The sequence below is a fragment of the Mustela erminea genome, chromosome 14, assembly GCF_009829155.1.
Source record: "Mustela erminea isolate mMusErm1 chromosome 14, mMusErm1.Pri, whole genome shotgun sequence".
Taxonomy (NCBI): domain Eukaryota; kingdom Metazoa; phylum Chordata; class Mammalia; order Carnivora; family Mustelidae; genus Mustela; species Mustela erminea.
This window is the reverse complement of record NC_045627.1, coordinates 86633523-86659258: the sequence shown is the minus strand read 5'-3', so window position 1 is coordinate 86659258 and position 25736 is coordinate 86633523. Positions and strand designations below refer to the sequence as shown.

The window sequence follows — 25736 nt, the reverse complement described above, 5'->3', positions numbered from 1 at the left end:
TCACCGGGGGCCGCCAGTAACTCTGACTCCGCAGAGTGAGTGGTGGCTCTGGGTGGCCCTCCCGTGATGCCAGGCTCAGCAAGGGCAGAGGGGTCTGACGGGGAGCAGGGAGGTGGCTCGCCAGCCTGGGCCTCGGCTGGGCAGGGCACACGAGGTGCGTCGTCTCACGCACTGACTCATGGCAGGAGCTCAGGTCGACCGGAGCTAACAGGCTTCCAGGGGAGGACGGGAGGTGGCGAAGGTGGGACGTGCTTCTGGAGTCTGCATGGACATGAATGTCTCACCTGGGCCCCGTCCCAGATTGGAGAGTGACTGGTCTCCGTTCCAAAGGGAGTTCATTTCCATTTGCAGGCCTGTAGCAGACCCTAACTAGCTTCTTTCCTGAGCATCCTCCTGGGTCTTGTGTGGAAAATTCTGAATCCTCTACCTACTGCCATCATAATCCTTGTCACAAACTGCGATTGTGTGCTTGCCTCCATCCCAGTGGGGTGCATGTTCCTGCAGGAGCCCCTGGTGATTAGCCCCAGGAAGTACTTAATGAGCACCTGTTGAATGTACTGTATATATTTGGTGTACTGTTGAGTTTCCCGGAAAAACCCAGACCAGAGGTGGGAGGAGCCAAGTTGGGATCCCAGGCCTCCTGGCGCTGAGGCGTGTGACCGTGGTGTCTGGAAGGAAGGCTGCATCTGCCCTCTGCCTCTTAGCAGCGGGGGGGCTGTGGCCTCGTTGCCTGACTTCTTGTGAGATTTGGTTTCTGCGCCCAGGGCAGGATCCTGACAGAAACTCCATGAGCAGCTTTTCATGGAGCATCTTCTCTGAAGAGGATGGACTTTGGTGGGGTGACGTGCTCCCTGAGAGGTTTGGAGGGTGGGCTCCCAGTCAGGCAGGTTCCCGTCCACCTCTGGGCGGGGCTCTGCCCTGGTGAGTCAGGTCACTCCCTTTCTTGCCTCACTTGACCTTGCTGTCAAGGGCAGGGAAGCGTGCTGTCAGCCTCAGGTGGTTGTGAGCCACTGCTCTGCTTTACACACCCTGTGTGGTCCCGGGCACAGCAGTACGCCCAGTGTGGAACCATGAATGGGTGTTCATTCATGGTGAGTGTGAACCATGCGTGCCGTTGGCGTGTCACCATCCGACTGACGCTCAGCTACCTTTCTTCACACTTCAGTGTGATCTCTGAGGTACCTCTCTTCAGCAATGAGAGAAGTTATTTTGAAAAACTTTCCCAAAATTGGTTTTCATGAAGAAGAATGGGTAGTCACTACTGAGAGGAAAAGCAGTGAGCACTGTGATCTCATCGCGCAGACAGACCACGGTTCATGTTTTGTCACGTTCCCTTCATCTGGTTTTCTGTGTGTGTATAGCTTTGGTTTATGACTTATAATTTGATATATTTTTTTTTTTACTTAGATGTTCCAGTTTTTTTTAATATTATAATTAGGACCTTTTCTATTGAAAACAGAAGTCTATTTCCTCATTTCAGATAATTTCCTTCAGATGTCACCTCAGGAGGGTCTTGCTTCAGACCTAGCTAGGTGGGTGGGGGCAGTTCTGTCTGGGATCCTTTTGTATCTTCTTCTGTCTCCTTCAGTTTTGGTACCTGTAACTTACTGATCGGCCTTAGTCAGTGCCATTTGCTTTGAGAGTGCTCACTTATATTTTTAAAATCAGTACTTACCTGCCAATTCCAGAGAGTTATCAGTCCAAATTTATTCTTGAATCTACAGAGATTTTTCTGAATCAGTTCCATGCACCGTATAAGTACATTTTTATTTTTCTAGCTCTAGATGTTCCATTTTAATATTTTATGTATCTGTGCATTTGCTGGAAACTCAGGAGGTGTGCCTTCCTTTGTGATAATGGTTTCTTCAAGATACTTTCCTCAACTCTCCTGGGAGTGGGAGAAGTCTCTGGCTTTATGAGGAAAGAATATCTCTCTTGGACTCAAAGATGTCTGGAAGATTCTCTCCACTTGCTGAAAAGTGCCTTTATCTCTGCTTTCTCCCTACCCCTTTCCTATGGTCTTGCTTTCGATTATACCCCCTGTCAGGTAACAAATTATATGTTCTTGGGCTTTCCTCCATTTTGGTCCCCACTGTTTTATAATTGCCAGGAGACACTTATAAGGGGAAATGGGGAGATTGATTGAAATTGATTGAGCTCCTCCTTTGTATCATTCTAGGCATTTCCCTGAGGTATTTAAAATTTAATCTTTGCCTGAGCCCTCTGTGGGAGACATTATCTTCCCACTTTCTTGGTAAGTAAGCTAAGCCTCCATGGTGTAGGCAACAGGGAAATCCACATGAAGAATCCAGTTGTTCCTGATTCCCGGGAAATCCTTACCCTCTGGCAGTTTGATTTTTTTATCTATCCTTAGATTCCTTGAGCCATTGTGTTCCTCTCTTTGTTGATGCTGGTGTAGGAGGGTTTGTGTCATTTGTAGCCCCAAGGAAACCTAACACACTGCCCTTGTTTAACCTTCCACTAGATGGTGACCTCATCAAGATTAGCTCCTGGGGCCCCGCTTAGTCTCCGATCTCCAGCAGAAGAAGGAAGGAGAGTATTTGCTGAAACAGAAATAAGAATAGATTGGCTGAACGTTGAACAGAATATTTGAAATCGGGATTATCTTGCAAATTGGGGCCATATGGTTCTTTAATATAAAGTTCCTTTCAACTTGAAAATTCTATTAGTTATAACCAAAGCATGAGTGCACTAAGCCTTGGACGTTCCCATCATGAGGACTTGGGCTTCTTCTCAGAAGATAATTGGCAGTGTGTCCCTGAAACCCTCTCTAGAGGCCATTCATGAACAGCTGGTAAATTAGAAAGAGAGAAAAAAGGAGTCAGAGCTTGAGAAGCTGACTGCCTGGGAGAAGCCTCCGGTGTTGAGAAAGAGGAGTTGATGAGAAGCCCCTAGATACTCAGGCTGCGTCCTCCAAAGCATCCCAGCCAGCGTGACTGCCCGATTCCAGGATACAGAAGTCTACTCATGGGGGAGCAAGTAGGTGGACTTTATGGTTAGAAATGTATTCCTTGGATCCTAAGTACAATAAGGACAGGCAAGCCTGAGTAGAGTGTCCTGGTATCTCTTTCATCTTTGTTGCTGGTCTGCTTTTCTCTGCTCTATGCAGGCCAGCTTCTCTGTGCATCCCCATGCACGTGGTTCTGTCTGGCCCAAAATGGCGGCACTCAATCCCATCACCTTCCTAGTGGGTCATGCCTAAGCAGTTGACTCTGTCTCCTTGTCCCGGATCATAGGGCTTCTCTGAGGAAACCTAATTGGCTAAGCTTGAATAAAGCCCTCGTCCCTTACCCGATCATTATCTGTAGTCAGTGGGATTATGTGACTTAAAGAGCTCTCTTTGGAGAGAGAAGCTGTCAGTCAGCTAGAATGTGCTGGAGAGAACGTAGCAAGGACAAACTTGGGAGTGACGGTGGCAGGTAATTAACACTACCATAAACATTCTTCACGGTAGAAAGCAACTCCAGTTTATTTAAAAGAAAATTCCAGGACCTTTTATGTATTTCAAGAATTATACGATATTCTTGGTTTACAGTGGGTTTTCCAGGAAGACACCGGTGGTGTATGGTGCGGCAACCCTGAACTCCACCTGCAAGCCTGTTTTGTCTACAGTGGCTTGAGGGGCGTCAGGGGGCAGTATTTTATGCAACTGCAGCTCTTTTTCACAAGGTTGTATATTTTTCTAATTTAACACACGTGAGTGTTCATGTAATCCTCGAAGGAAGCCGGGGAGGAGAGAACAGCAAGATAAATGAGACCAGGATAAACGAGTTGGGGACGAATAAGCTTCTGTTATGTTAGTTTGATTTCTTTCTACACAGTAACGTGATTGATAGAACAAAAGCAGGACAAGACAAGATAACATAAAAATGGGGCTTAAGCCTATTAATCAGATTAAAGATCACAGGGTAGGAAGCATCCTGTGACCACAATTGGCTGAGATCTAAGAAAACATAGAAATGGCCTGCGTCCCCTAATAGACAGGTGAGATAGGAAGACAATGAGTGAGCTCTGGGGACCTTAGTGACAGTAACAGGGATGCCTGAAGTCCTGGCGCTCAGCCCCACCCCCGCTCCTAGTAGATACATGTGGTCTTGTCTTCCCTTCCTGTTGTCCTTTGTGTGCCGGCTTGGGTCCATCTGTAGCAAGCCGTGGTGCTGGAGTCGGAAGGGTCAGTGATGACAGCGCAATGAAGGATGGCTCCTGAGAGAGGATGGAGCCCGGAAGCCGACGTCTCCCTCCTTGCCCCCCTCTTTCTTACTGGAAATAGTAAGAGGCTGAGTGAAATCCAAGGACGTTGTAGGCCATAAAAATGCAATGGAACCAAATCAGAGATCATGCAGTTGGGATGCTTTTGGGTGCCAATAGTGAATTCAAACGGAGGTTAAACAGTGTTGTAACTCGTCTGTGTGTGAGGCTGGCAAGTCCAGCGTAAGGTGGGCTCTCAGGATACTTGGATTTGGCTGCTCCCTGCCATCAAGGGTCTCGTTGCTTTCTGTGTGTCCTTGCTGGGTTCCCTGCTGTTAGCTTGTCGCCAGGGGAGAGATGGCCACAGAAGTTCCAGACTTCATGGCCGCCTCCTGTTCCATGCACAAGGAACGAGTGTCTCCCGGTGTGATCAGATCAGGGATGAGCATCTCTCTTGGAAGCCTGAGAAATTCCTCCTCCCTCCAGGGTAGATCCGGGATTCACCCAAGACGGAAGATGGACAGTGGCGGGGCCGGGGAGTCTCTTCAGGGCTAGCGGGAGGCTAGCAGGAGATAGCCCCAGGCAGCGCCATCCACCTCATCCCAGAGGAGCATGTCACACGTTCCTTGAGAGTAGGGGCTCCAAGAAGATCAACCACAGTCGGACACCTAATGATAGGCTCTAATCCCGGTGGGGAGAGCCCATCCATCACTTTGGGGCAAGTATGGAAGCCTGGTCCCAGGACCAGAGGTGGTAATGATGTGGCAATGGCTCTGCTAGGCTCAGCTGCCCACAGTTTTGCAGAGTGACAGGCAGGCCCTGGAGCAGCAGCAGAAGCCCCCAGAGAGAATAATGCATGAAAGCTCCATGACTCCCCAGCAGAAAGGGGGGTGGGGATAGGGTCACTGTTCTTAAACCCTCCACTGCCCTTCCTGGTTGGGTTTGGTGGTCTGGGGGCCACATCCCATTTGCCACTTGTGCTTGTCAGGACAGCTTGGATTATTATCCTGCTCCCCCTTACCCCGCCTGAGGAAGAGAGAATTCCAATTTTGGGAAAGGTCTACCTGCTCTCTGCAGAGGTGCAAAAGCCCATCCTTGTAAGACAGTGGGCTCCAGGCAGCACCCAGTCAATCCGCCTCACCGGGAAGGAATTTTTAGTGCACTCAGCATAGACACCCAATTTTTGTCTACAAGGTGTAATCATGCATTATATTGTACTAATATAGTACTTTATGGAACCAGTTCTGTACAGATATTTCAAAAGATGAGCTAAAAGTAAGCACACCTGAAGTTGCCATCTTGTCTTTCATCCCCGCTGTGGACCAGAGAATAGTATTTGCAGAGGTGCCTAGACCAGCTTGGGAGACCACTGTCCCGGAACTGCCAGATTTCAACCGTCTCAAAAGAGGGGATTACTTTAAAAAAAAATTATTATTTTTAAAAAGATTATTTATTTGAGAGAGAGAGTGTGTGTGTGCACATGCAAGAGGGAACAAGGGTGGGCCAGAAGGGGAGAGAGAGGGAAAGACTCTCCAGCAGACTCCTGGCTGGGTGTGGAGTCTGACGTGGGGCTCCGTCTCACAACCCTGAGATCATGACCTGAGCCGAAACCAAGATGCTCAACCGACCGAGCCACCCAGGCACCCCTAAAATTATTTTTAATTGCGGTAAAATGTATCTAACAAAACGTACTATCTTAAAACCCTTTTGAGGCGTACAGACCAGCAGCAGTAAGTCCGTTCCCACCTGGGGCTGCAGTCACCTCCGTCCGTCTCCAGGACCCTTCTCATTTTGCGAAGCTGGAACTCCATGACCGTTAGGTAATAACTGCCCTCTCCCGCCTTCCCCAGCCCCTGGAAACCCCCTTTCCACCTTCGTCTCTGTGAATCTACCACAGGTACCTCAGGCAACTGGAATCCTAGCGTGCTTTTTGTTTTGTATCCAACTCATTTCACTTGGCATCATGTCTCCGCGATTCATCCTTGTCATACCACGTGTCAGAACCTCATTCCTTTTTGTGGCTGAGTAATATTCCACCCCCATTTCGTTTATCCGCTCAGCCATTGCCGTACACTTGGGCTCTTTCTGCTCTTTGGCTGCTGTCAATAATGCTGCTGTGAACGTGGGTACACAGAGACGTCTCTGAGACCCGGCTTTCCATTATTTCGGGCACGTTCCTGGAAGTGGAGTTGTGGGGTCACATGGTAGTGGCATGTTCAAGTTTTTGAGGGTCCACCATATTGTTTTCCATAGTGGTCGCACCATTTTACCTTCCCACCAGCGTGTGCGGATCAGGAGCCATGTTTTGCCTGACTTGGAATTCCTACTGCCAAGAGCTGTGCCTGCCATCGGGGCGTGGGGTGGTCAGAAGTCCCGGGCATGAGCCCACGAGCGAGAGGCAGCACAGCCGAATTTCCAGTGAGCTCGAGGCTGTGAGGGGTGAGGCGGAGCAGGAGTGGGAGAGCCTGGACCGCGTTGTCAACGGGAGGCCCCAGGAAGAGCCGCCCAGTGGGACCTGGGCTTGGACGCTGAATGACGCCTTTTGCAATTAGGACGCCCAGAGGGCTGCCACGGGACGCCCAGAGGGCTGCCACGGGACGCCCAGAGGGCTGCCACGGGACGCCCAGAGGGCTGCCATAGGACGCCCAGAGGGCTGCCACTCCCTTCTTCAGACGACCCAGGCTAGAACTTTTAAAACTCTTAGCTCTTCCACTTGGCTGGCAGGATGAACTCTTCATGCAAAAAAACCAAAAAACTCTCAGAATTTCTATTTTCTTCTTTTCAAAGAGGGTACTGGCCTGGTCAGGGCCTGTATTCTGTGTTCATTTTGGTTCCCCAAGAGAAGGCTCTTCCCTTTGCTTAAAAATAGGGCTGTCATCCGACTTGAATTTTAACTGCAGGGTGAGGAACCCAGAGGGAAACCGAAGCCGGGTCAGAGAAAGCAGGCAGGAAACCTGAGGAGGGAGCCCTGTGGTCAGCCCACAGGGAGGAGCGATGGAACCCGAGGTCTGTTCCCCTTTGGTGAAGTGTCTGGCTGGGGACGTGGGCAGGGCAGAGAGCCACAGGGTGAGAGCCCGGGGGACTGTGAGACCGGAGAGTGCGGATTTGCACAGTGAGGTGGCCTGGCCTCGTCCCATGCAGGGTGCCAGGCACAGGAAGTGGGCAGGGGGGATAACGTGCACTGGACAAGTACCGGACAGATACTGGACAGACTGGTCCAGTGGGTTCCAGTCTCCTGCCAGTGACGGTGCTGCAATTCTTTTGTGCTCCTTGGCTTGTGCAGGCCTCTTTGGAGGCCTCTCAGACAGTCACTGGTGGTGTCTGGGAGAGGTTGGCCCACCGGGTGATTAAGAGGGAGCACCGTTGAGGGAAATGATGCAGGTGTCCTTGTGGGTTTCCTAGCAGGGTGTGAGATCTCCTCAAACGCAGCGTGGAAAGGGAGTCCTGTTCTAAAGAGATGGTACTTTGCTGCGTTATACCCAAACCTTAATAGTCCCCAGTAAGGAGACTCCTGTAATGGGAGAGCGGTTATCCACTCAACAAACATTTACTGTGCCCCACCTTATAGTAGGGATGGGTCTAGAAATGCCTCAAGGTACCCATGCTTGCAAGATTTGGAGAAACAGTGGGAGAGAGGAGCTCCCCATTAGGGGGTCTGTGTTTTTGCTGGTGCCCAACAGTGAGGTCCAAACAGTGATGGCCAAACAGTGGTCCTCAGGAGCGATGCCCAATACTGATGCCCCGTAATGCCCGACAGTGATGACCACAGACGCAAATGCTGCTCGGTCTGTATTTACCTTTCCCTTCATCTGTTTTTGAATAGCGGTAGATGGCCTTCTACTCCTTTGGCATGTGTTTAAAAATAACCCCTTGGGGTGTTTTGTTAGACAGGTTGGAATCAGGAAAACCTAGAGGTTGGCGTGCGGCAGCTTCTTCGTGATCTGCGGAGTGTTTGGCAGTCTTCATTGGGGTGCCCCAGGGGAAAGACAGAGACCCTCAGGTGGGGCCCTGGAAGGTGTTCCTGGACTTCTGAGTCACCCCAGGTACTTTTCATGATGGTGACTCATGGCAGTATCCTTAGACACAGGATTTATCCCTTATTCCTGTATGTGACTCATTTGTTACTGTGCTGTTGTGCGTAACAAACATTAATTGGGATTCAGTTACCAGCAAGGCATTGAGCTAGATGTTTAGAAGGACCTTCTGTATGGAGGTCCTTCTAAATGGGATCAGTACAGACTGATCCCAGTGAGAGTATAATGGGCACTGCCAAAGAGTCTGGGCACTAGAGTTCAAAGTCCAGGGAGGGACTGGTCACTCAGCGAAGAGGTCCCTGAGCCATCTGGGGTGTGGTGAGGGGGCGCCATATGTACGTTGGAGTTGGGCTCAGCCTGGGTTCTCCTGAGAGCAGAGTCTAGGAAACCACTTGCAGTGGCAGCCGACCTGGACAGTGTACCCCAGGAATTAGAGCAAGTGAGGACCCGGGATGAATGCAGCTGGGAAGCTGGAAAGGCCAGGTGAGGCGCACTGGGAGGCCGGCCAGCCCCGGCAGCTCCCGCCGCACCATGGGCCCTGCTGACGGAACTTGCAGAAGTGCATCTTAGGCCTGTCCCTGGGATCTGCCCTGCCCCAGACCCTACCGGCCAGGTGGACCCGCTGACCGAGGGCCACATTTGGCTCACAGGTCAAAGTTTGCTGACCTCATATGCCTGGATGGACAGGTGAGATGCCTAGAAAATTCTTACATAAATATGAAGTAACTTAAAAGGCAGATTGTATTGGGCCCATTTTACTTTTAGAAAATACACAGAATATTATACATCTTTGTGTGTGTGTGCGTGTGTACGCATGCATGTACATACACAGACGGTCATGGATATAGAACCATTTTTTAACACGTTTGGGAAGTCAGTAATCGGCCCCTACTGGCTGTTGGTATCAGCGTTTGAAGATGACCCAACCGGCCACATGCGTGGGGAGGGAGCCACCTTCATACTAATTAAGTGGATTCTCCGGGGGCTCAAAGAAGGCCCCTCCTCTGTCTGGGCCAGGACCACCTAGGCTGGGACATGAGCCAGACTGACTGCTGGGTGTATAGGTAGAAAGCCATTGTCTTGAGATAAATGCCAAGCGAGGCCTGGGATCTGGGCCGCGTCTCCACAGGCGCCGGTCACTCTGCATTGAGCGTGACAGTCTGGGTGCCCCCCAAGCCGCTGTCTGCTCACTGCCCCAGTGGCGAGGAGGGATCCAGGCTGAGCAGACCGGGAGGTTGGCGGACGCTACACCATGGGAGGCACTAATTTTGCAGTTTCCTGTGGGGCTCGGGTATGTGACTGATAAATACTGCATTTTAGGGATTTGTTCAACCTGTCAATCTGTTTTCTTTCATTGAAAAATTAATCCATACCGGAAAGGAAACATGCTGGTGTGACAATGAAAGCATCTACGAGATGTGCACGTAGAGAAAGTGGAGCGTCTATGCTAAGGTCATAGCAGTAGACCTGCCACTTGCTGGCCCAGCCCCACCTGGCATCCCTGGTTCGTGGGAGGGCAGTGACTGGTGCCAACACTCCAGGGGTTCCTTCTGGGTTAAAACTGACCCGGGATGTTAATGGCAAGTTGAGTTTGATGTTTCCCTAAAATTTCAACCTAATGTTCACCCCTCCTTCTTGCTTGCCAAACCATGGCTTTAGAACAAGGATAGTTTCTTAAAAAGTCATTGATTTTCTTTATTCAAAACCTGTTCACTCACTGGAGGGAAAATCTGAAAATACCATTCATTGTCTTCAAATGGCACACTCCTTTCAGTGAGCTTGAAGGAGGGATATAGGATCTCTCCCTAAAGGTGTGTTGCTTTGGTCTTAGAAGTGGCTTTGACTGTGTAATCGGAGTCGTTGCCGTGGAGCTGAAACCCCAGTGGGTGCCAAGTGAATGATGATCGGTCACTTGCTGAGGGGGGAGGACCACGAGCCGTGGGGGTGAATTGACAATATTGTCTGGGCCCCCACCTCCAGTTTTCTCCTTGGTTTTGCTACTCCTTTTTGGAAAGCTGGCGGACGTATCAAATCATTGTAGTTTCCAGCGTTGTCTACAGAAGTAGAAAAAGAAGTTTTCCACTGATAGACAAGGAAGAGGCTTGCCGGTAAGAGAAGCAGCCGATACATTTTCAATCATACACCGAACAGGTATTTATTGAGTGCCTGTGACTGACCACAGAAATGACTCCTTCTCCGTCACTATAACGAGTGCACTAGTCCGGCACAGCTGAATGACTTGCAGGGCAATGGCATTCATCGAGCAAACTTGCGTTCTCTTCCTAACTGGGTTAAAGGGTACAAGATCCCATAATCAGCCATTCTCAGCCTCCTGTATTGTCCTAGAACCCCAGCGGGTGCGAAGAAAGAGGAGGACACATACATTGCATTAGTCCTATGTCCAACAGCCCTCTGAATCCCCCACTTCTGTTTTGAGAGGCTGATGGTTTAGTTCCACTTACGGTGCGCACGGTGCCTTTGAGAAGAGAGAAAACTTCAGCTCCCACCTGATGAGTGAAGCACCCATAAATAAAAATGCTGTTTCTCCTCTACCCCCGAAAGGAAAACCAAATTATGAATTCAGAAATTCATAGTCATCCGGTTTTATTGTCGCCTAATGCTTTTTAGGTCTGTGCAGGCCCTGCAGAAAATCAACTCTGAAACTCTGCATAATTAGGACATCTTTCATAGTCGTAAATGCTAATCCCATTGGAGAACATATTAAGAATTCACAGGCGTGAATTTCTGGCATCAGGTACCTGCAGTTCCTTTTCTTTTTGAATAATTCATTATTTAAATACTTCACTGCGCATTCTGTGCAGCCCTGCGTGTTGTGTCAGGGGCAAGGGAGAAATAAGAGATTAATTTCACATATATTTCATCACTAAACACATTCAAGCCTCGTTTGTGTTGATGTGGTGTCATTGGATAGCAATTGCTAATGATGTTACGGTTTTCGTCAGCCACCTTAGGGACCAATTTGGGGAAATTAAATAGAATTTCTGCAGGACATTAATAAGGTCAGAGATCTAACTTTTATAGTTGACTGAGTGATTTGGTTTAAGGAAAAAAACAGGAAAGGATTCAGAAAGTTGTTTTCCGTGGAGTGATGATTATTTGTAACAAATATGGTTTCGGTTAGTGCTTCCCCGTTTTTGACCTGTGATTTATGACCAAATGTGTGAACAGAAAGGGGAAAGGGTGACTTTGATCCAGACATGGGGGGTGAGCAGCACGCCCCTTACCCTTCAAGACTCCGTGCCTTATCATTTCCTTCACAGGGTCTCTGGAGGTCATCCTCACCTTGGTGCAAACCTTCCTCCTGGGGGGAAGGAGGTTTGTCCCCATCTGTCCCACTGCTGAGCAGCGAGCTCCTCGTGAAAATAGTGTGAGTTTCATCTGTTTGTCTCTGCTGCTGGCAATGCCTGGTACCCATGAGGACTTGGTTTGTGTTTGTTTAATACACGAATTAATTTTCAATGACTTTGCCCAAACTCTGTTGGTCGTAAGAGACAGAAACTCCATTCAAATATCTTAAACCTTAAACAGGACAAAGTAGTAGAAAGATACTAGAGTCTCTCTTTGGACCTATAGGTGGGAACGGGGCTCCGAGCCCTCAGGATGCTTCCAACCTCTGGCCTCTGCCTCACTCTGTGACCACTGCCCCCTCCACCAACAGTGGCTGGTGTACACCGTCCCATGGCCTCCGCCCCCACTCTTGCTCAGTCCCAGGATGTGAGATCCTTCAGGATGGGCTCTGACTGGCCCTGTTCCAGCTGTGTGCACACCCCTGATCAAGCCAGGTGGGGTCAGAGACAAGGTGCTCTAATAAGACAGGCCAGCTTCCACAGGGTGGGGATTGGGGGAGAATTCACAGAACAGTGTTCCGTGTCCTTGGGTGGTATGGGCCCAGGAGATGGCATCCCAGTGTCCGATGCATTCTCTCTGATGGTAGACGCGACTGGCTTTCTGTCCTTGGGTGAGAATTAGCTCCGTGTGGATTTGTGCCTGGCGCTTCCTCCTTCCACTGGGTTTTGTTTTGTTTTGTTTCTATCTCACATGAAAACTTGCATTTGAATAGTTTTTAAAAAATAGATACTTCATAAACGTTTCACACGCCCTGACCACCTAGCATAGGGCTCATCCGGGTCTGCTCTGGCAGTGCGGTCTCCATGCTGCACCGGAATGCCTCAGGGAGGGCCCCAGACCCCCTTCTGGGCACCACTGCATGATGGAGGGAGCCCTGGGATTCAGGTCTCCGGTGCCAGGCCAGTCCCTGTTTCCTCCGGCCCGTGTCCTGCCGTACTAAAGTAATGTGTCTGGGAGTTGACTACCTTGAGAGTGCTGGCCCTTTCAGGGTGACAATGGTCAGTGGTTGCCAAGCGTGCGGCCAGCGCCAGGCTGTCCCAAGCCCTTTACATGTTCCAGTTCCTTCCATCTTTATAGAAACTCAAGGAGCAAGGTCCTGTTGTCATCCTCTCACACACACAGGGACACTGAGGCAGAGGGAGGTTTCAGTTCACCCGAGGGGGCAGGGCCAGCGCTGTGAGCACCTGAAGGAGCAGGGGTTTCCGGCTTTGAGACTGAGCTTGGGTGGTGCAGTGACTAGACTGTGGGGTGGGGGGTGGGTGCTGCTGAGAACAAGGAGCGCTGGTTCCAAGGTTGGACGGCAGGCGTGAGCTGCACGGCCCTACCGCCCCCCTGCAATCCCCCCTCAGTGGCCCAGGCAGGAGGAGGCCTCCACCTGCAAAGGATCTGCTACCTTTCCTGGGGAAGCCTGTCCTGGGCAGGGAGCTGCTGGCTGCTCTGTCCACATACAACCTGGATCGACAGGCCCAACAGGGAGCAGCCGGGAGCTTGGTGGCAAAGGAACTGAAGGCTGAAGGGAGGGGCTTGTCTGTACTCACATGCCAGTTTGGGAGTCTGTCTCCCCAGCTATGCTCTTTCCTTCCCCCTGGGCCTCTGCTTCCTGCTTCGTGGGATGAGGGAACGGATCTTATCCTTCCAGGGCTAAGGACCAGCAATTCTGGAGACCTATGGAAGGTCACAGTACGGCTGTCTCTTGTGGCTGCAGTGGCTGCTTGGAGCCCAGATCCCGCCTGTGGCCTTGGGAGAGAGAAGAGCCACGTACAGCCGTGGGGTCTTTGGAGTCTCCCCAGCCACTGCAGCTGACGCAGCCTGTGGCATACGGCTATCCCCAGCAGCCAGCCAACAATTAGTCAACCACAGGTTGGAGGCTGGGGGAGGGAGGGGACACACTGGCTTCATGATGGCTCTGGTCCCAAGCCAGCCATGGGTTCGGGTCTCAGTGCAGTGGGATGGGCAGTTCCACGGGCCCTGCATTATACAGTGTCCTTCCGTGAGCTGTGCTGATAGGAAAGACCTTCTCTTCCACCCACCTTTCCTTCCTTCCTTCCTGGCTTGAAGGAACTGCTGCTTGGAGACAGGCATCAGCAGGAGCCGGTTCAAATGGTGACCATCTAGACCTAGGCAATGGCCTTCACAGCCCCCAAAGAGCCAAGTGGATACCCTCTTCTCTTGGCGTCCTTATTTAATCTTATTTCTTTATTGCTCAAATTTCTTCCCTGGCAGTCTTTATCACAGAGCTTCCAAATTGAAGATGGTGCCCCATGGTGTAACTCACTGGGGAGTGTCCAACATGGCTCTCAGGCTTGAATCCTGGTGGGCTGCTCTTCCCTTGGGAACCATGCTTCCATCTGTTGGGTCCTGACGATGTCCTTGACATCCTGGGAGAACCACAGGGAGAACAGACTGTGTTTTGCTTAAGGAGCAGAAGCCCCACTTCACTGTGTGGGTCACAGCGAATGACTATGGGTCTCATGTCCGAACGCTGGAATGAGAGTATTGGCCTCAGTTCTCTCTGAAGTCTCTCCCTCTCCCTTGTTTTTGTTCTCAGCTTCAGCATTCCCATTGCCTCAAAAGGTGGAAGTTCAACATTCCCCATCCGGGTCCTAGCTGCTGACTATAGCAGGAGGGGATGTGGTTGTGGGCCAGGGGCTGTTGGCCTGTTTCAGGAAACAGATTTGGAGGCATTTCCTCATTTAGCGCCCACCCCCCACCTCCTCCCCAGCTTTCAAGTGGAGCGGGGGCATTGTTCAAGGGGCTTCCGTGCTGAGAGCCAAGAGGGAGTCATTTGCAGAGGAGAGTGCTGTGTGAGGACTCGGAACACGGCCACCGTGCCTGTCATCAGCTTTCTCCTGGCCCAGCCCTTGATCCCAGGCTTGTAATTTTCACCCTCTAAATTACTGGGTTAACAGATATGGTAGCAAAACGTGAAATGAAATGAATAGGAGCACATCATGCACCTGCATTTCCAAATGATTCACAAGCCAGTGATTCTCAGCATCGTGTCCATCCCTGCGACATTGTAGGCGTCAGGTGAACTGTGCAAAGTAGGTTGGGCAGAAGACATGCAACCATACCTTGAAAATGCTGCCTCTGTGATGTGTGACACACGGCTCTTTCTTTGCTATTTCACTCACCTGGCCCTCCTGATGTACCTGGGAGTGGCAGGTATGATTATTCCAATTTTCCTTGTGTAAGACTGAGGCTTAGCATGGTGACGGGACTTTGCATGGTTGTCTTGGGACCAGAGCCGTCACGAAGCCAGTGCGTCCCTCTCACCCCCGCCCTCTGGACACGGCGCTTCCTAACAGAGCCCTGCTTTCCATGCCTGCTTGCAGCCATCCCTCCTTTTGTGTCAGGCTCTCTTCTTCACTTGAATGTGTTTCTTATCTTCTCCAGGGCTGAGGTCACTCTTTGTGTCCACGGGAGTCTGCACTCGCTCCTTTCAGCCTTGGCAAGAAAAAGCAGGAATTCTAAAAAGCAGCAGTGATCACTCCTGGCTCCTTTGTAGAGCCCAGTAAATAATTCATCTGGATTTGAGGGGTCTGACACTGAGAACGCATATTGAACCTCACGGTCACGGGCAAACTGCACGTGCAGAACTTGAATACAGCGGGAAGGAGAAATGGGCCTTTGAAATCAGAGACGACTTTGAGTGACCTGAGAACACAGGTAGAAGCACTGGAGACGGATGGACAGCAGCCAGACAGAGTATTTTTAAGGCACGTAAAGGTCATTCCTGAGGTTTCCACATATACACATCCGTCCCGGTTGACAGCTGGGATCTGGGAAAAAACAGCTCTGGACTTGGAAACCACTAGGCGAGGTCCTAGCGAGGGCCCTTCCCAAGTCCCTCCTGCTGCACTCGATACCTGAATTCAACAAAGAAAATTGTGTCTGCCAGGCTCACTGGCTGAAGTCACAAGATTCCGAGTATCATGCAGCACTCCGGAATTCCTGCAAAAACTCGTCAGAAGGGGTCCACTGGCCGCCACACGGAAACGGCTGTGCCCCGGACTTTTCAGATCAAAACATTTAGCACCGAGTTGAAAAACCATGTGATGGTCATGGATTTCGTGAAGAGTAACTGCTTCCCCTCCCAGAGAAGAGCCAAAGTCTGCATCATCCGTGTGTATCAAGGCCTGAAGACAGCTGAGCAGACAGCTAGCCGCTATGAGGTATGGCCGAACCCGGGCAGGGAGCGGGGGCACACAACCTAATTCGGGGAGATGGAGCCGCTTCTCATCAGACACACCATTCAGGTGTTGTCTCTGGTCCCGTGAATTAACCCTCTGTTGGTCATGTTCCCCCAACAAATTTGGAAAGGACATTTTCATCTCTTCTCTCTGTTTTTGACATAGGGGATGGGGGAAGCCTGTCAGATGAATGTCATTTACACATGACACACGTGTGCATTTGCAAACATTCAATAGTGACTGCCAAGTTAATTTGTAGCCACATTTAGGAACAGCAGTATGTTTCTTGCGAGTTAAATATTCCTAGCTCTGTAAGTTTGTAATCATCTGTCTTTAAAAACAAATTCCCATTTGTTTCCAGACGTGTTATGTAGAAAAATTATCTAGGACTTGCCTTGATCGAATTAAAATAAGTAGGCCTGTAAGAATGGGCTTTTCTTTTTTGCGAGTGAGTTCTAATTCTTTAACAGAAGCTACTTTGTGGTGGTGGTGGGGAACTTTGGAGTTTAGAATGTCAAAGTGAGATAAACATATCACTCAGACATATTTGTATGCTGTGGCTAGGCTTTGTCACCGAGCAGTTATCCTTCAGAGTAAACACACATGAAATCTGACCAGATCTTTGTCGTATATGCAATAAATTATGAATGTCATTGTAATTGAGTCCTGTATAGCTCACTTACCTATCTCTTTGGAAAAATGTAGCATGTAAATTACTAATGTTTTTGAAACGGTAACCTTTTTCAATGTTGATGCTGTTGGGAGAGGCTTCGGCTTGAATGCTGGCAGAGACTCCAGATCTTTTGTCCCCCACCCTGGGCTTCCTTATTCCAGGGCAATGCGAGAACCTGTTCTGCAGGGTTCAAGGCTGGCTTCTTCCAGTTCCAGCCCTGGGATTGTGAATTTCCATGTTCACAACAGAGATATAAAGGCCACAGAAATAAGGGTGTTAATTAAATTCAGTAATAATTGTTCATTAGTTCATTGCCCAATCAACCAGAGCAAAAGGTGTGCAATTAGAATATAATTGAAAGAAACCAGAGATATTATTATTCACAAGTAATTAATCGGATGGGACAGAATTTTATCATTGTATCATTTCCATTCAGGTTAGTTTTCCATCCTCCCGAGAGACTAAAACTTGTTGAATTATACCATCTTGCATTTTACAGGAGTGTTCATGGCTCCAATTTAAACCTTAAATGACAAAGAGCAGCTCTTGTGTCCTCATTTTTTTAAATGAATAAAACTTCATTTATTCCCATAGCAACAGTGAAGATGGCAATGTGGAAAAGTACATCTTTGCAGGAGAAAAAGCTTTAAGTATGCTGATAGTCACAGCTGTCCTTTTTTGGTGGCCCCTCCCCCACCCCCCAATTACCAGTTCTAGTCAACAAGTGGAAGTTGGGTGCCTGCTGCTTGATAGTAACTTGCAGTCTTAATTCTTACGTTAAAATGAGTCTGAGACCCTCCCATGGCTCTCAGGCCCTCAGCTGTGCGGTCCTCTTTGTCTATGATTTGGGAAGTGGTCTAGACAGGGCCCACTTGGCTCAGGGACAGGCCAAGTTGGAAAACCCAACATCTGCTTGTGCCTCCTATCCCTCTTACTTCTGAGCTCTGCTCTTTTAGAAGCAAACATTTTAAAATTTAAAATATTCTGTGTCCATTGAGTTGTCCATATTATTCCCACTGGGGCATGTCAGCACCATTTAGATTAGGAATTCCAGGAAGAAGTTAACTTCCTGCTCAATTTCCAAGCTGAACTGATGATAGAGCCCAATTAACAGCCTCGGGGCCTTGTTCGACTTGGCCCCGGTGATACCTTCTCTCTCACTAGCTCCAAGGCCATGGGTTAACCTGCCTGGGCTGTGACCACAGAGAATCTGATGGGTGAGAAATGAACAAGGTCGCGAAATGAACTCCCAATGCACAGAGGTACTAGTTAATGAAACTAGATGGTTCTCCAGTGAAAGTGGGTTTTGGAAATTTTGTTTCTGTAAAAACCTTATGAATTTCAAGTCCCTCCCAGGAGGACCTACAAATCTACTTGAGTTGAGTTTAATGTATAAAACCGGCATTTCTCTAATGTGGCGTTAGTCCTGGGCCCTGTTAACTGCTTGGAGATGCTGCTTCTCATCGGATGTGAGAGGTGATTTGGCCTAACTCTGTCCCAGGGGTGGTCCAACTGTACTCATTCCCTTAGCTGAATTGTCTTTTAGAAGAATGGCAGGCCTTTAATGGGACACCAGACCTGCTGTGTGCAACGTGAGTAGGATGGCAGAAGGCAACCAGGGTGCTGAAGATCCTTGCTTCCGAAGCCTTGATCCCTGCTGACCCCAAACTATTAAAAACACAGTGTGCTAAGGGCCTTTCTCTCCCCTCGCAGGTAGATATCTGATAAACTTCAGACAGTAAAATAGCTAGAACTGAGTAATGGGGCTGAGATCTGTTTGAGTTCTGGCCGCTGTCCACATTGCATACATGGCCACATCCCCAGGGTCCTTCTAAAGCCGAGCAGGGATGGTGTCTCCTTTGCTCCATGGAGTGAAACCATGTGGAATTCAGAGATGTGCTTGCGTCTTCCGTAGTGTGGATATGAGCCGGCACCTCCTGGTTGATTGCTGAGAACTTTCTGATGATGGGCACAGGCTGAGGCATGCAAGTCAAGTCTCACCCGCCTGTCTTCTCTTAGGGGATAGTTTCTCATACATTTCATCATTAGATGAGCCAGAGAAAGTTTCTGTATGTAATCATCACCTTTTAGCTGTGCTTTTTAACACTTTCCAGAACTTATATCATTTCGATCTCTCCTTCCTACTCGTCCTTTTTTCCCCCCGCTCCCCTTTGGATTTGGCAGTGATGCTCTATTCTGGCTGACTGTAGGAATCATGGCAAACTGTTATTTTGTATTTTTTTGATATGCAAAAAGTACACACATTTAATGAATACATTTTGTTGAGTTTGGCGTATGCCTACACCCATGATACCATCCCCATAATCAAGGCGCTACACAGACCCATCATTTCTGAACATTTCCTGTGTTCTGTGTGTGTTACTTTTTTGTTTGTTTGGTTTTTTTTTTTTTTTTTTGGTTGTTAAGAATGCTCAACTGAGATCTGTTCTCTTAACATACTTTAAAGTGTGTAATCCCATGGTGTTAACTATGGGCACTTCTGTTGTACATCAGAGCTCTGGGTGTGTTAAACTCACATAACTGAAACTCTACACCCACTGAGTGTAGAGTTCCCGTTCTCCAGCCCCTGGCAACCACCGGTCTATTTTTTACTTCTAAGATTTTGACTAGTTTAGCTACCTCGTGTCAGTGGAATCATGCACTGTTTGTCCTTTTATGCTAGGCTTATTTCACTGAATGGGATGTTCTCCAGTTTTCTCCATAAGGTCACAAATAACAGGAGTTTCTTCATATTTAAGCCTGAATAATATTCACTGCATGTATATACTACATTTAAAAAAAATGTCAATGGACATTTGGGTTCTTCCCTTATGGTGAACTTTTAAAACCGACATATGCCTACAGCCCAGCGAAGGCCATTGTGACCCAGAGCGCATGTGTGGTTTCGCTGTATTCCTTTAAAGAGCATTGAATGTGGTCCTGGCATGAGGTGAAGTTACTTGAAAACAGTCTGATCCTTTTTGAGGCTGACTTTTTAACACTTTAGGGTGTTAGTTCTCTGTAAATGACGATTTTGGCCCCAGGTGACATTTGGGAAGTCAGGAGACCTGGTTGTGACAATGCGGGAAAGACGCTTCCGGCACATACTGAGGAGAGGCCTGGGTACTGAAGACAGTACTCCTGGGCTCAGGGCAGGCTTCTGCCCCCACCGACAAAGAATTGCCCCACCTGAAATGTTCACAGTATGGAGGCTGAGAAGCCCTGGACAAGGGCTAACTGAGCCCCATTGTAGAGGCATGACCCTTGGGAGGGCTCTACTTAATGTCCCATGTATGTGAGATCTTTCCACCAGAGCCAGGGGAACATGAATTGTTTCCAGCTCTGGGCAAGGTCTCAGATGTGACTGACCTTCTACTTCCTTGTCGTTCTTTCTCTGGTCTTCTGCAGTGTTCTCTTAAGCATGCAAAAATCAGTATTCAGCTAAAGCCTGAGGGACCCGTTGCTGGTCGCTAGAACTCTCTCTCACCCCTCTTCAGTATTTAGCCCCAAATTGTAGCTGGCTCAGCTTCTCCAGTTCCTGATCTCTGCCTTCTCTGCTCAATGAGACACCAGGCTCTCTTGATCTTCCCCTTTATACTCTGCAGCCTGAAAACTGCCTTTTGGTGGGGACAATTATAGGGCTCCCTTCTCTCACGCCCCCTCCCTCCAGGATCGCAGACCCCCGTTGCTTTTCGTTTGGTTTCCGGACACCATGGCTTCCTAGCTTTCATGTGTCTGTCTCATCATAGCCGGAAGGAGAAGGAGCTCCCTGGGCAGGTTTGATGTCCCTCCAGGGTCAAGAGATACCACTCTGGGCTTAGCAGAATGCTTTCCTGCTGTTGGAGTGAGCAAGCGCAAGAGGCAAAAGATGAAATAACCACTCTCGGGTCTCGGTGCTGCCCACTGGCCACATTCTTCCAGCTCCTCCCTGCCTGGGTCAGTGGGAGGCTGGACGTCAGAGGGCAGGGTTCTCAAGAGGTACAAGGGGGTCAGAGGACTGAGACAGGTTTTGTTGCCTCAGGAGGCACAGCTGGTGACTGAGGTCTCCAGATGAGCTGTACTCTGAGTGTTTTGTTGTGGGTGACCTTCAGCTCGACCCAGAACACTTGTAGTCTCTTGAGATCAGTCTGACACTGTTACGGCCGGCGTCCTTCAGCATGTTGGGCGTAGGTGGGGGACCTGTGTCATCTTTCAGCCAAACCAAGGGAGGAGCTATGGCAGGTGAATGGTGGTGATGTGCCTAAGAGTGAGGGCATTGGGTTGCATCTTTCTGGGGTGAGTGACCCCAGTTGTTAGGTGAGTGACCTTGGAAAGTTTCTTGACCACTTTGAGCCTTAGTTTCCCCATCTGTGTTCATGTGAACCAGGATGGTATCTACCTCCTGGGTTTGGTGCAGGGATTAAGGGAGAGAATCTCTACAAAGGGCACAGCCGCAGGACCGGCAGAGGCAACATCTCATAAAAGTGGGTTGCTGCTGTTCAAGTTCCAGTATACCTTTTTCTGCCATCCCCAAGCCTGCGCTGATGCCGTGGCACAGAGACATGACCCCTGGGACCAGGCTAATTGTAACCCGGGCTTTAAGGATGCTGCTTCTGGACATGTAGTCCTGTTTAAATTGGTGCGAATATCTGTCTTCCTCCTTCCTCACACTCAGAGTGCCAAGGAACAGGGTCCCGTGACCGTCTATGCTCTTGGCTCTGGGTATTCTCCATTTCCCAAGCAACTCAGACATTAGTCAGCAAACTGGCCCTGAGCTGAATGCACGGTTCCCGGTTAGAACCCACCTAGTTCTTATGGTCAGCTGCAAAGTCCACCTTTGAGAAGGGACTGTTAAGAACATGAGTTTTTCCACATCTGGTTCCTGCCTGAGAAAGGCAGAGAGAAGGTAGGAAGTATTAACAGGACATTTTTTCCATGTAAGACGCACCCTCCCTTGGAAGACTCACAAGGATATAAAGGAGTTTACCGCCCCGGGAAGGTGTGAATGGCCCTCACACTTTAGTGTCCTTTAGAATCCTCAGGAGGATGGTCTAGGAATGTAGAGCCCTGGGCTCTGGGAAGGGTGGGATCCAGAAATTTCTGTTTTTAACATGAAATCCAGGTCATTCTGATGCAGCTCTAAAACCCTGATCTGGAACGTCCAGATGGGTATTTTTCAAAAGCATGAACCAAGGAGGAGATGGCAGTGAAGCCAGAATGACGGGCCTGTGTCGAGAAAGCCAGAGCCAAGGGGCGTGGGGAGGGGGAGGGGCGGCCCGGTCAGAGAGGAGAGTGGCCCGGCCGCTGTGTGCCGGGAAAGCTGAGCGATAGAGATGGAACAAAAGGGGCTCTTGTTCGATCCCTGAATTGCCTCATTGATCCTCACCACAGCTGTGTGAAGCACATGAGCCCTATTTTTCCAAAGAGAAAGTTCTGTGAGGCTCGATCCCTGGAGCAGGCTGCACGGGGACGAGGGAGCGGCGGAACGAGGGTCCGTCTCAGTCATGTCCTCGTCTGGGGTTGTGCTTCCGGCTGGTGCTGGGGCCTGGGGAGACACGGGAGCAGCCCTTGTCCTGGCAGCAGCAACTGGGAACCCAGGGCTGTTCAGGTTGGCTGTAGACAAAGCCATCTGTGCCAGGATCGGGCGGCGAGAGGCATGATACACCTGTGCTGACTCGTATCTCCGTCCGCTTCAGGAAGATTTCCTTCCCGTAGTTCTTGCACCAAGTGCCTCCTCCTGGTCCTTGGGTCCCACCTGGTGCTCGCTTCCCACCGTCGGTCCCACGTTGTCCTCCCTCTCCTGCGGAGCGGAAGGATTAAAGCTGACGTACAAGAAATCATCAAGGACCAACTCTGTGCCAGGAACTGCGCTAGGTGCTGGGGACACGGAGGTCCTAAAGGCAGGATTCCGGGCTCTGCTTGTCATCCGGGGAGGGAGGCCGGCATCCCAGGGAGTGCCAAGTCAGGGCGTCTACACTGAGCTGTAGGCCCAGAAAACTTGGCAAGGCTGCACAGGGAAGGGGACATTTGGACATGTTTTTCATGGAAGTTTGGGAGTTTTCCGTGACTGGGAGGAAAGGTGGGAATATGGGATACACGTGGAGAAGGAGAAGGCATTCCAGGCAGAAGGACTGGCAACTCCTGGGGGGAGGCGTGAGAAAACCATACCTAAGTAGGACCCAATGGTCTCTAGAATTGCAGCTAACACTTGCAGGGAACCATACCTGAAAGGAGGCAGCCAGGCAGAGAAGAAGTTTCAGAAATTGGGTCTATGGCTAAATATTCATTGGTACCATGAGGCCAGACACAGAACAGCGGACAAAGCAAGTACAGTTGCTGGAAAACAATAAGGTGAACAATTCTCGGAGCTCACTCAGGGCCATGCGTCGTTTAAGTTGCTCACCATCCAGAATAGAAAGATCTCACTGAGTAGAGGGTAAATTCAGTAGAGATTCTAGAAGGGTCACACCTTGGAAAGATGCTAAACGAGGTCTCGAGTAAAGGCTACTCTATATCCATCCCATAAGAATTTTATTTTATTTTATTTTATTTATTTATTTTTTTAAAGATTTTTATTTATTTATTTGACAGACAGAGATCACAAGTAGGCAGAGAGGCAGGCAGAGAGAGAGAGAGGAGGAAGCAGGCTCCCCGCAGAGCAGAGAGCCCGACGTGGGGCTCGATCCCAGGACCCTGGGATCATGACCCGAGCTGAAGGCAGAGGCTTTAACCCACTGAGCCACCCAGGCGCCCCATCCCATAAGAATTTTAAAAACAATTCTTGAAAGAATCAGGTTCCTCCACAAGTCGTTTAATTGCCTGCCCAAACAATGTTCAACACTCTTTAAAGGATTACAGTGAAATTCAGCAAGCGATAATATAAAATTAAAAAATATCTAACATCCAGACCAAGTTCCCTAGACACTCAAAGGAACAGGAAGGTATGATTCTTAACCAGGAGAAATCATGATTAATAGAAACAGATTTATAAATACAGTGATGATGGAACTAAAAAGCAAGGATTTTTTAAAAAAAGCTGTTATAAAACTATGGTTTTCCCTTTAGATTCAGGGGTTTAAGGGAAGATATTACCATGATGGGGAAAGATATGGTTGATATAAAAATGAACCAAATAGAACTTAGAAGAAAGAAAAAGACTCTCTCTGAGGGGGGAGTTTTACAAGATGGGATTAACAGGAGATTGGATGTTACAGAAGAGAAGGTCAGTGAAATTTCTAAATGGAAGAGAAAAAGAAAGAGGAGAGGAAGGGAAGGGGGAGGGGAGAGAGTCAGAGAGAGAACGAACCCGAGTGACCTGCAGGACAATATCAACAGATCCAACATACATATAATTAGAATCTCAGAAAGTGGGGAGGGGAGGAGGGTAGAAAAATGTTTTGGAGAAATAATAGCTGAAATTTTTCCGAATGTAATGGGACATAAGTCAAAGCATTGCTTGTCAAGTACACGTAAATAGCTTGGCCCAAGCTGTGTTAAATAGTATATATTTCCAGGTTTCCCAGTGGTGGTCACTGGGTTATCAATCAGCATTCTCTGGTGCAAGGAATATGTTTGTTTCTTTGTGATCACACTGCATAATTAACTGAGGCGGTTTTTTAATTTCTTTATGGCTGAGATAATATCATTTTAGTGTAGGATTGTTTCAGCTCTGATGGACTAGGAGAAAAGGGGAAAGAAATCTGGCAGAGGCTCTCTGTATGATTTTTCTGTTCCTATAAAACAAATTATATAATTGGCTTAAGGTGACACCTATTTATTATTTCACAGTTTTGTAGGTCAGAAATCCCTTTGTGGGGTAGCTGGCCCCTCTGCTGAAGTCTCCAGGCTGAGCCGAGGTGTCACATGAGGCTGTGAGGCTCAGGACCCTCTTACAGCATCACTGGCGATTGTTCACACTCAGTTCCTTGTGGCTGGGGAATGGGTCCCCATTTTATAGGTGGCCTTCAACTGGCACTCTCAGCTCCTAGAAACTGTCCTCAGGTCCTTGCCGCGTGACTCCAGTCATAGGCAGTTCGCAACATGTTTGCTTAATTTTTTCATGGCCAAGGACAATCTGCTGCTTTGAATCTCTCGGACTTATTTTGGAGAGACACCTGATTAGGTCAGGCCCACCTGGTATCATCTCCCTTTGATGAACTAAACATCAGCTGATTAGCATCCTTAATTATACAGGCAAAACCCTTCTGTCAGAGAATATAACTTAACTGTGGAAGTGAGAGCCCTCCCGGGCTCTGCTCACACTGAAAGGAGAGAGAATGTATGGGGCATGTGCACCGAGGGGTGGGAAGCTAGGGAGCTGTCTTAGCATTCTCCTACGCTATATTTAAATTTTTGTATCTGTGCAGAAGGGGAAATAGAAGGAGGCCTTGGAATTGTAAGCACATAGTTGGAACCTCTGTCTAGGAGGTCCAGAGGACAGGTGCCCTTAATTGCCTCTAGCTTACCACTATGCCCTCAGCACCAGGTGACCTTTAGGAGCATTGTGGGACGCATGTGTGAGTGGATGCATCCATGGATGAATATGATACACAAAAGTGTGAGATGTGTTTGAGATGAAAATCTGAAGCCATTATGAGTGATGGTTGCTGACCTTGTGCACGCAAGGGACCTGCCTCTGATTCGATTCCATGCTTGTATCAGGCTCCCTCCAGACTCCCTCCAGCCTCCGTCATTTGCGGTGATCAACAGACAGAACTTGGCTTTAGGTAGCCCAAGTGAAGGTCCAAAATGGAGGTCCCTTGTTTCATTACCCTTTTCATTAATCAAATTCCAAATAGAGACATTATCTAATTTTCTCTCTGGGGCTCTAATTTATATCCCTTCTCCATCCAGGAAGGACTTCAAGACAGCTCCAAAAATAACTACGTTGGAGAACATCCAGAGTTTAGGAATAATAATTTGTCAAGAGAAACAAATAGGGCTGAAGACAAATGGGGGAATTATTTTCTTAAAGCAGACAACAAATTGCTTGCCATTTTCTATTGAAGACAAGAAGCTTCTTCCCAGCAAAGCAGCCTGCAGCCAGCAGTGAGCTGGTCAGCCCCAAAGAGTTACTCTCTAACAGGACTCAGATCCTCTGATCCAGCCCTCTGGTCACACAGACTTTGTGAAACCCATGATTTTAGCTACAGAGGTGCTCAACTCCTCGCTAATGAGCGCCGGACACGGCTGGCTTCTAGGCACTTGGTTCTGGTTAGTGGCTTTGCTTTCCTCCCTGGAGTCGGAGGACACCTTCTGCGGTGATGGTGAGCTGGGCCC

The 25736-nt window shown here is 49.0% G+C and overlaps 1 protein-coding gene across 2 annotated transcripts in view; it reads left to right on the top strand.

Moving 5' to 3' along the window:
* The first annotated feature begins 15030 nt into the window (after positions 1-15030).
* C14H10orf90 (chromosome 14 C10orf90 homolog) overlaps positions 15031-25736 on the top strand; it is a 202075-nt gene continuing 191369 nt past the window's right edge. The window contains exon 1 of one of the 2 annotated variants that reach the window (XM_032313522.1): positions 15031-15787. In XM_032313522.1, the coding sequence (XP_032169413.1) occupies positions 15548-15787 (240 nt within the window). In that variant the 5' untranslated portion in view covers positions 15031-15547. The remainder of the gene's footprint in view (positions 15788-25736) is intronic. The other variant, XM_032313521.1, reaches the window with a different exon arrangement.